Source organism: Salvelinus alpinus, chromosome 21, assembly GCF_045679555.1.
Source record: "Salvelinus alpinus chromosome 21, SLU_Salpinus.1, whole genome shotgun sequence".
NCBI lineage: Eukaryota > Metazoa > Chordata > Actinopteri > Salmoniformes > Salmonidae > Salvelinus > Salvelinus alpinus.
Window position 1 is genome coordinate 45,331,654 of NC_092106.1, and position 11,100 is coordinate 45,342,753.

An 11,100-nucleotide genomic window follows, 5' to 3' on the forward strand; every position below is an offset into this window, starting at 1 on the left:
TAGTCAACAGTGAGTCTACATTGAATCAACAGTGAGTCACCACTTAGAACGTCTTCCTCCTCTGAAACACAACATGACTCTTCTTTACCATCATCAATAGACTTTAATGACATCCATTTCTCCCCTGAAAGTCAGTTCTGAAAACCAATACATTTAATTAGATATGGTTAATTAAAAATGTTCATTCTTTTCACATTTTATAAGGTGTGAAATTCTTTTTTTCCATATGACACAGTTTCCTGATATTTAAATGAAGTATCGTTGTAATTTTCAACGGTTCAATAAAAACACATTCAAGCAACTCCTTTAAAGTCAGAATATTTTATTAAATGAACATTTGCATTAAATAATAATTAATTAATTGGTGAATGAGTGTGGCAGCAGAATCCTTTAGAAGGAACAGGGAAGTTAGGATGTTCCACACCATGTGATGATACAATCGAAAGCTTTTCGATGCAGAAACCCACTCATCGGGGATAACCTATCCCTTAGAAGATTAAAGCCACACACACAGACACATGAAATCAATCTAAAGCCTACTTAACAGCCCAAGGAAAGAAATCATTTATTATGTGATTAATATTTAGTCACAGAACATCATAATTATAATCAATTACACATTACCAGGGTACTAACAGAATGATAAAATCTCTTTGATTTGATTTGATTTAATGCCATCAAACTACAAACAGAAATAGAAACTAGAAACTAAAAGGAGCTACTTCAAACTATTTGAGACCATCATACTCTGTTACTATACATGTCTCCTTTCCTTTCTTTGCATGAAAGAGTGTGAAGCAAATCCCTAGCAGGCATTGTACCTCCACCTAGTGTTCACATATCAGATCAGCACAGAGTACGTGAAGAAGACAAGGAGAGGAATCCAATGTAAACTGTTGTTATGGTATTGAGCCTATGGGAGAACCTCAATTTCATTTCTATGATTCCTCGTGTCCTCTTACCTCGGTCTCCTTTTCAAAACCCAATGAATGAGAAGGTTAGATATCCCGCTCCCCCTAACCTTCTCATCCAATGGGTTCTGAGAAGAAGGACAGGAGAGAGGACGTGAGGAATCAAGGAAATTAAATTAGAGATTTAATAGAGATTCTCCCTATGTCTTGGTTGTGGCCCGGCCCATCAGAGCCTTCTTGGTGTTCCTCTCTGGCCTCAGCAGGATGATGTAACACTTTGGGCCGAACAGCGCCACCAGGAGGCCAAAACTGGAAGCTAAGATGGCGAATATCTCCACAGCATCTGCGTACATCCCAGGAGAGCTGACGTAGGCAGGGACGAAGGAGATCCACACAGCACAGAAGATCAGCATGCTGAAGGTGATGAACTTGGCCTCGTTGAAGTTGTCTGGAAGATTCCTAGCCAGGAAGGCCAAGAGGAAGCTAAGGAACGCCAGGAGGCCGATGTAGCCTAACAACGCTCCGAACCCTGCTACCGACCCCACCACACACTCATATACAATCTTATCATTATGGTAGCGCGTGTTTTTGTGTGGAGTTGGAGAGGCTGAAACCAGCCAGGCTGTGCAGATAGCAGCCTGGAATGAGGTGAGAACCAGGACTGTTCCTCTCTGCTGCCCAGCACCAAACCACTTCAGGCTAGCATTGCCCCCGGGCTTAGAGGTCCTAAACACAGCCAGCACCACCATTGTCTTCACCAGTATACAGGAGACACAGAGAACAAAGCTGATACCAAATGCTGCATGCCTCAGCTGACACGTCCACAGCCGGGGCCGGCCAATGAACAGCAGCGAGCACAGGAAGCAGAGTTTGAGTGACAGCAGAAGCAGGAAGCTCAGCTCAGAGTTGTTGGCCTTGACAACAGGCGTGTTCCGGTAGCGGGTGAAGATTCCGAGGACCACTGCACAGATGAGGGCTCCTAGCAACGAGGCGGTCATCAAGGAGATGCCCAGTGATTCCTGGTAGGAGAGGAACTCAACCCCCTTAGGGACGCAGAGATCACGCTCCGGGCTGGACCAGAAGTCCTCTGGACATCTCGAGCACTTGGCCGAGTCTGACAGAAAGACAGACAAAGCAAATGTGGAAAACCGTTTCATTAGCCCCAAACCACCCTCAAATTCTTTAAATGATATTCAGTTCACTGACCTGTTGTGTTGCTGAACTCTCCCTCAGCACAGGAGATGCAGTTGAAGCAACAAACAGGCTCCCCCTTCTTCCTGGCTACACGGGTGCCTGGGGGACAGCTCTCACTGCACACTGACCGTGGGGGCTATAAGGACGAAGGTGAGGGGGAATTTTACTTTTATTTAACTAGGCAAGCCAGTTAAAGAACACATTCTAATTTACAATGACTTCCTAGGAGTGAGAATACCAGACATTTATACTCCCATATTTATACTCCCATATTTAATGCTTCTTTGCCCTCCACTGTTATAAGTTTACACTGTTTCTGTTGCAGTAGTGAAACATGCTATATAACTGTATAACTTTACAAATAACCTTTTTTGACTCAAAGTTCCAGAAAATTCTATCCTCGTCCAGTGTGAGCTCTTGTCCTGCGGGGGCTGATTCGTCGATCACACCCACAGTCTCCACCTGCACGCTCCCGTCCTGGAGCCACGCCCAGTTCATGATGTCATAGATGGCCAGGGCGTCCCCGTTATCATCGAAAGAAATGCGATCGCCAAACCCTGTGGTGAAGTTAACCCTCTGCAGGTAATGGACCAGCTGGTCAGAGGAGGGGGATGGAGGGATGGAGGGAACAGAGGGAAGAGAGGAAAGAGGAGGAGATTATGTAGACAAAAGACAGTATGAAGTCAGGGGACCTTGACTAAGAAAACAGGAAACAGAAGTAAACAGTTGGCAAAGTGTACGTCTGCATCTGTTTGTGTGTGTGTGTGTGTCCCACCTGCCAGGGCTCAAATCTCTGTAGGCTGGCACAGCGGTTCCCACTGAAAGGTCCTCTCTCTGGCACACACTGCAGTAGGTCATGCAGGGCATGGGCCAGGGCGTACACTGCCTTATACACGTTATACTCCGGCCTGAGCTCAGACACGTCCCCATAGTTAGTCTCCACATCCCTCAGGTCCTCCTGACCTGTACATACATCACCCCCAGCTTCCACCCAACCTGCTGGGGGCTCCAACCTGCACCCAAACACAGCCTCCCAGAACTGTCTCACCTTACCAGAACAGAGAAGGAAATGTTATAGAGAAAAACTAGTTTTTTTCTTCAGTATTGTAGTATTTATAGGCAAAGTAGCCTTTTAAATGTTTTAAACATAATGTATAAAGTAATTATATGGTTGGAGTTAAAAGACAACAAATTATTTCACCATGTTGTTTCCGGGATTATTGGCAGGTTGGTCGTCGGGGCGGATGCTAAGCAGGTAGTCCCTGAGTCCGGGTATCTCTCCACGACGGATGGCGATACCCAGGGTACCCCCCAGGTAGGGCATGAGACGGAGGGTGTGAAACACAGAGGAAGTGCTCCAGGCTTCACTGGCAATCCACTGGAGACCCTTCACATTCTGCACCACCACCTTGTAAAACGGGTTTTATATTTTATAATCTTGGCATCAAGAACACCACAATCGTAATATGCTGTAATGCTGTGTTTGTGAGAAGGGTAACATCCTACAGCTGTTATGGCTGTAATAATGTTTGTAGAATGTATTTGAGGAAAACATTTACTTACTATGACTGTGATATGTGATTTACCCCCCTAGATAACTTAGGATGGATGCAGTAACTAACTGTCCAGGGTCACCCACACGTAAAATATAATCACACATCACTGACTGTAAGTCGCTTTGGATAAAAGCATCTGCTAAATGTTATTACTAATATTATTATTATAGACTGTAAATCTCTCTGGATTAGAGCCTCTGATACTAAAATGTGAATGTATTGTAAGTGTTAGTTTAGATGAACCGTCAAGATAAAATCATCTCTGAACCTCGTCCACCAGAGGGAGCAGGTAGGCCTCATTGGAGAACACCACCACCACACGAGCAGAGGAGCTCTTGATCTCTCCCACGATCCTCTGCAGCTCTGTGGGGCGGTTGTCTTTAGGCAACACCTGGGAATAGGCCACACAGCCCCCTGACTCGGCCAGGCTTGAGTGGAAGGACCGGGCAGCATGAACTCCGTAGTCATCATCACTGAACACCAGGCCCACCCAGGTCCAACCCAACCGACGTAGGATCTGAATCATGGCTCGCACCTGAGATCACATCAACAGAGATTAGACATTACTGATGTTATTACAGAGACAGGTGAGTATAGAGTGATCAACATAAATTAGATACATTATTTTTGTCACCTTTTATTTAACCTTATCTAAGCTTTATTTTTTTTCATTATTGAACCTTTTATTTAACTGTTATGCCGTTACACAGTATAAAGTGTATAGTGAGTACACATGGGAGCTGACGGTTCACTGTCTAATCATGTCATTGTAGCCTTCTTAGAGACGGACCTGGAAGGCGTCACTGGGGATGGTTCTGAAGAAGGATGGGTATTTTCCCCGGTCGCTCAGACAGGAACAAGTGGAGTAGTGACTCACCTGAGGGAGAGAAATATACAATGATCATTTATTTTTTCTTCAATTAATTAATGAAATAGAAAGGTTTCATGCCTGGACACATTTAAGACCTAAACATGCTGTTTCTCACTCAAAGTGGGGATTTGGAATACAAGAAGGACATTTCCAATAGTGTTGTCATATTTCTATTCTTTCTGATTTACCATGGGAACCCGGAACAGCCCTAGGACACTGGAGATGGCGATGGAGTGTGTGGACCCTGGGTCTCCCACAATCCCTAGCACCGGGGGTGGCCCAGAACAAGTCTCATCCAATAGGAACTGTTCCTCTGTCCCACTGGCCAATGACATGGCAGCACGGAGCGATACTCCCAGCTTCAGGCAGTTGTCGTAGAGCTGGTATCCGAGCGTGATGTTTGGCAGAAGGTCAGGGTCTCTGTTGATCTCATCTACAGCAAACGCCATAGTCTGAGCCTGCTGGAAACCAGAACTGGTAAAACTGAAAAGGAACATTCAATCAATTTGTACATGTTTTAAATCGCTCTAGAGGTGTTGAACCCTGTGCACATTTTAAGGGGTGTGTGTGAGAAAGTGTTGTCTTAAGGGGTTGAGAGGAGAAAACAAATTACTTTTGTCAAGGATAGATAATAAAATAGGTTTATCTTAAAGATACATTTGCTTAGAAAACATGAAAAATTATTGAAAACAATGGAATACACACAATTAATTCACATATATTTTCAAACCGCAATGTACTATTCACCAATGTACTATTCAAATGTACTATTCAACAATGTACTATTCAACAATGTACTATTCAACAATGTACTATTCAACAATGTACATTTCAAATGTACTATTCACCAATGTAACAAGAACCCAGTAGGTCTCCGGGACCAGGGTTGGTTAACACTGATCATAATGAGGCATCTTATAGTAGGGGTGTCTATCTGTCCTTTTTAGGAGAGGTGCAGACACACATCCAGTCCAGTCCAGTAGATGAATACTCACCCCTCACAGTAGAGCTGCTGGGGTTCTGATGTGAAAGATAGCTCAGGGAACACAGTGAAGTAGTGGACCTCAAACAGACCTCCCAGAATCACATCACCCTTCTGGTACATCCCATTCAGACTGAACTGCTCCCGCAGACGACAGGACGAGGAGGAGGATGAGGCAGAGGAGTAGTTCAATAGAAGGCTCAGAGATGAGGAGTTCAGTATCATGATTATAGATAGGTAAAGGTTCATATATTTCCTGACCCTCATAGCTGTACTCTGTCTCTCCCCTCTCTCTCTTGCTTACTCTCTATCCCTCTCTTTTATATTGTCAGTGGAGGTTGACACTATAAGGCAGGGAGAGGGGTGGCAGGGGGAGGCAGGGGGGAGGGATTGAAGGGGGAGGAAGTTGGGGGGAGGAGGCATGGGGAGCGGAGGCAGGGTGGAGGGGGGTTGGCTGGTAGGGGGGGGGGGCAGGGGGGGGGGGGGGGGGGTCAGAGTTGCAGGTAGGAGATGAGATGTGGGAGTGTCAGAGAAAGACAATATGTGAACTGTTGCCACACGAAAAGGGAAACCAGTGAAGAATAAATATAATTCTAAATAAATATTCATGTTTATTTATTTTCCCTTTTGTACTTTAACTATTAGCACATCGATACAACACCGTATACAACACCGTATATAGGCATAATATGACATTTGAAATATCTCTTTCCTTTGAAACTTTTGTGAGTTTAATGTCAGATTTTTTATTTCACTTTTGTTTATTATCTATTTCACTTGCTTTGGCAATGTGATCATATGATTCCCATGCCAATAAAACACTTTGAATTTAATTGAAAGAACTATTACACACCTCCAAGTTATTCCACCATGTGTCCTGTAGGTGAGCTGTTCTTCTCCCTCTTCCTCTCTCTGTCCCTCTCCCTCTTCATCCTACTTGTCACTTGCAGGTCACACACCTGGCCACTGAGCCCCACACATCTTAATTGAGCTCATCTGTGGACACAGACACACACACACACACAGCTACAGGACAAAGCCTCAACACACACAGTGCAACAGGTGAGTGAACGTATGGTAATGCTTGAAATCATGATTTAACAACAATTATTGCGACTGAATGTTATTTTCTCTCCTAGAGCACGGAATGAATACATTTCCATACAGCTTCCTGCTGTTCTTTACCTCTCTCTCCACCTCCTTCTGTAGTTTTGACCACTGAGCCTTCCGTATGATTACCATGGTGTTTGCGGTGGATGAGATTAACCGTAACTCAACCTTATTGCCAGGTGTGAGGCTGGGCTACAGAATCCTGGACAGCTGTGACCACGTCCAAACCAGCCTGAGAGGGGTGCTATCCGTGGTCACTGGGAGGAGGACTGAGGAGAACATAGAGGAGGGGATGGAGAAGAGCATGCTTGGGTGCCTGGCCTCCTCCACTCGTACATTTCCTCAGTGAAAACAATGTACTGAGCAAATGTCAAATTGGATTTTAACCAAACTACCGTACGACAGACCACATATTCACCCTGCACACCCTAATTGACAAAGAAACAAACCAAAACAAAGTCAGTCTTCTCATGCTTTGTTGATTTAAAAGAGCTTTTGACTCAATATGGCACGAGGGTCTGCTATACAAATTGATGGAAAGTGGTGTGGGGGAAAAATACATAACATTATAAAATCCATGTACACAAACAACAAGTGTGCAGTTAAAATTGGCAAAAAACACACATTTATTTACACACTCTTTACACACTCTTTATTTACACACTCTTATATATCAAGAATTCAGAGGGCACGAGAACAGTCTGCAGCATCCGGCCTCACCTTACTGGAATCTAAAGTCAAATGTCTACTGTTTGCTGATGATCTGGTGCTTCTGTCACAAACCAAGGAGGACCTACAGCAGGACCTAGATCTTCTGCGAAGATTCTGTCAGACCTCAGTAAGACAAAAATAATGGCGTTCTAAAAAAGGTCCAGTTGTCAGAACCAAAGATACAAATTCAATCTAGACACCGTTGCCCTAGAGCACACAAAAAACGATACATACCTCGACCTAAACATCAGCGCCACAGGTAACTTCCACAAAGTTGTGAACAATCTGAGAGAAAAGGCAAGAAGGGCCTTCTATGTCATCAAAAGGAACATAAAATTTGCCATACCAATTAGAATCTGGATAAAAACCCTTGAATCAGTTATCCTCTCCCAACCCCCCCTCCCGGATCCGGGATCCTCCTCATCAGAAACGCTGACTAGCATAGCCTAGCCTAGCGCCACAGGGAATATCATATAATATAATTACATGAAATCACAAGTCCAATACAGCAAATGAAAGATAAACATCTTGTGAATCCAGCCAACATGTCTGATTTTTAAATGTTTTACAGCGAAAACACAACATATATTTATGTTAGCTCACCACCATACGCCAAAAAACACAGCCATTTTTTCACTGCAAAGATATCTTTCACAAAACCCACAAATAGAGATACAAATAATTACTAACCTTTGAACAACTTCATCAGATGACAGTCTTATAACATCATGTTATACAATACATTTATGTTTTGTTCGAAAATGTGCATATATATAGCTACAAATCCTGGTTTTACATTGGTGCCATGATCATAAATGGCTCCAAAACAGCCGGAATAATTACAGAGAGCAACGTGAAATACAGAAATACTTATCATAAAACATTTATGAAAAATACATGTTGTACACATAATTAAAGATAAACATCTTGTGAATCCAGCCAACATGTCCGATTTTTTAAATGTTTTACAGCGAAAATACAACATATATTTATGTTAGCTCACCACAATAGCCCAAAACACAGTCTTATAACATCATGTTATACAATACATTTATGTTTTGTTCAAAAATGTGCATATTTATAGCTACAAATCCTGGTTTTACATTGTGAACATGGCACCAAAATGCTCCAAATTGTCCGGAGTCACGTAATCTAACAGAAAAACTCATCATAAACTTTGCTGAAAAATACATGTTGGACATATAATTAAAGATACACTGGTTCTTAATGCAACCGCTGTGTTAGATTTAAAAAAATAACTTTAGTAAAAAGCACAGCATACAATAATCTGAGACAGCGCTCAGCCATTCTCCGCCATGTTGGAGTCAACATATTTAACAAAAATACGAAATAACATCATAAATATTCTCTTACCTTTGATGATCTTTCATCAGAATGCAGTGCAAGGAGTCCTAGTTCCACAATAAATTGTTGTTTTGTTTTAGAATGTCCATTTCTTCTGTCGAATTGGCAACTTTGGCTAGCATAGTGGAACTCCATGAAGATTTTACACATGAACGAAAAATTCTAAAAGTCATAATAATAGTCGAATAAACTGGTCAAACTCAGTTGATAATCCATCTTTAGGATGCTTTTCAGAAATGAATCCAATAATGTCCCAGAAGGAGCATTTCTTCGTGTCTACCTAACGCATTGCAGAAAACGATGTGACAAACCCTAGTGCGTAGCCAGGTACTGCCAATATGGCTGACCTGTCACTCCAAAAGCTCTCATTCGGTCCCACATCAGGCTATACACCTCATTCAACGTTCTACTGCCTGTTGACTTCTAGTGGAAGGCGTATGAAGTGCATACATATCCATAAATACAAGGCAATTGAATAGGCGAAGCCTGTCAAAGAGATCCATTTCAGAATTTTCACTTCCTGTTTGGAAGTTTGCCTGCCAAATGAGTTCTGTTTTACTCACAGATATAATTCAAACAGTTTCAGAAACTTCAGAGTGTTTTCTATCCAATAGTAATAATAATATGCATATCATATGATCTAGAACAGAGTACGAGGCCGTTTAATTTGGGCAGTATTTTTTCCCAAAGACGGAAGTATTAACTATTAAGAAGAAGTTATACAATTCACAAAATGGGACAAACACCAAATTGAGACTCTGCATGCAGAATACTACAAAATATAATTTGTGTATAACGTAAAACACCAAATAATGCATGCAGAGCAGAATTAGGCCGATACCCACTAATTATTTTAAATCCAGAAAAGAGACATTAATATCTGCAACCACCTAAAAGGAAGGGATTCCCAAACCTTCCATAACAAAGCCATCACCTATAGAGAGATGTACTTGGAAAGGAGTCCCCTAAGCAAGTTGGTCCTGGGGTTACAAACTAGAATGCTATTTGGCTCTAAACAGAGAGTACACAGTGGCAAAATACCTGACCACCGTGACCGACCCAAACGTAAGGAAAGCTTTGACTATGTACAGACTCAGTGAGCATAGCCTTGCTATTGAGAGAGGCTGCTATAGGCAGACCTGGCTCTCAAGAGAAGACAGGCTATGTGCACACTGCTCACAAAATGAGGCGGAAACCTCCAGCCCAATGTTTGTGTCATGACTTCCACCGAAGGTAGTTCCTCTCCCTGTTCGGGCGGCACTCGGCGGTCGTCGTCGCCGGCCTACTAGCCATCACCGATCCCTTTTTCCTTTTCTGTTTGTTGTGTCTTTGGTTCTTTCACACCTGGTTTAATTTGCCTTAATTTCTGTGTGTATAATTGACCCTGTTGCCTGCCTAGGTTTGTGCAGGATTATTTATTGTGATGTTGCTCGGTTAAATTGTGCCCATTTTTGTTTCACACATTTATACTGAGTGTGTATACATTTAGGAGCTTTGTTTGTTCCTCCTTTCGTGATTAATGGGTTTCTCTGTTGTCGAGGGCATTTGATTTTTGTATTGTGCCTTACCTGTATTTGATGGACTTGCCCATTAAAATGACGCATCTCGGACATCTCTGCTCTCCTGCGCCTGACTCCTTAACCTACCTCCTAATGCAATATTGTCACAGTATGACCATATTAGAGACACATATTTCCCTCAGATTAGACAGACCCACAAAGAATTCAAAAACAAATCCAATTTTGACAACTCCCATATCTATTGGGTGAAATACCACAGTGTCAGCAGCAATATTTGTGACTTGTTGCCAGAAAAAAAAGGGCAACCAGTGAAGGACAAACATCATTGTAAATACAACCTATATTTTTGTTTCTTTGTTTTCCGGTTTTGTACTTTAACTACTTACACATAACATGACATCTGAAATGTCTTTATTCTTTTGGAACTTTTGTGAGTGTAATGTTTACTGTACATTTCTTTATTGTTTATTATCTACTTAACTTGCTTTGGCAACGTAAACATGTTTCCCATGCCAATAAGGCCCTTAAATTGAATTGTTTTGAATTGAAATTGAATTGAGATTGAGAGAGAGAAAAAAAGAAAGAGAAAGAGAGAGAAAGAGAGAGGTTTTTACATTGCCACCTGTACCTCTCAGTCAGACATGTCTGCCACTTTTTCCTATAACTTATTGTCTGTGTTCCTCCAGGTGAGTTCCTTCAGGTGCATTCCTCCAGGTGAGTTCCTCCAGGTGCGTTCCTCCAGGTGAGTTCCTCCAGGTGCGTTCCTCCAGGTGCGTTCTTCCAGGTGAGTTCCTCCATGTGCGTTCCTCCAGGTGAGTTCCTCCAGGTGCGTTCCTCCAGGTGAGTTCCTCCAGGTGAGTTCCTCCAGGTGAGTTCCTCC

The 11,100-nt window shown here is 42.6% G+C and overlaps 1 protein-coding gene across 1 annotated transcript; it reads right to left on the reverse strand.

Annotated features, from left to right (window-relative positions):
- Positions 1-407: 407 nt before the first annotated feature.
- Positions 408-5,739, reverse strand: LOC139548357 (extracellular calcium-sensing receptor-like). The gene is made up of 9 exons (XM_071357993.1): positions 5,528-5,739; positions 4,721-5,015; positions 4,452-4,538; positions 3,930-4,196; positions 3,307-3,513; positions 2,881-3,159; positions 2,472-2,699; positions 2,118-2,241; positions 408-2,025 (listed from the first exon to the last, which is right to left on the reverse strand). Exons 1-9 carry the CDS (start codon positions 5,737-5,739, stop codon positions 1,112-1,114), a joined length of 2,613 nt encoding a protein of 870 aa, XP_071214094.1. The 3' UTR covers positions 408-1,111.
- Positions 5,740-11,100: the final 5,361 nt, after the last annotated feature.

Bases quoted from the DNA above. Each gene is read 5' to 3' on its own strand.
- LOC139548357 (XM_071357993.1), bottom strand. From the start codon at position 5,739: ATGATACTGAACTCCTCATCTCTGAGCCTTCTATTGAACTACTCCTCT. The intron at 4,539-4,720 runs GTAAATCAGAAA...TCTCTCCCTCAG, and splicing joins GGCTGTTCCGGGTTCCCATG to GTGAGTCACTACTCCACTTG. The intron at 4,197-4,451 runs GTCCGTCTCTAA...ATGTGATCTCAG, and splicing joins TCCCCAGTGACGCCTTCCAG to GTGCGAGCCATGATTCAGAT.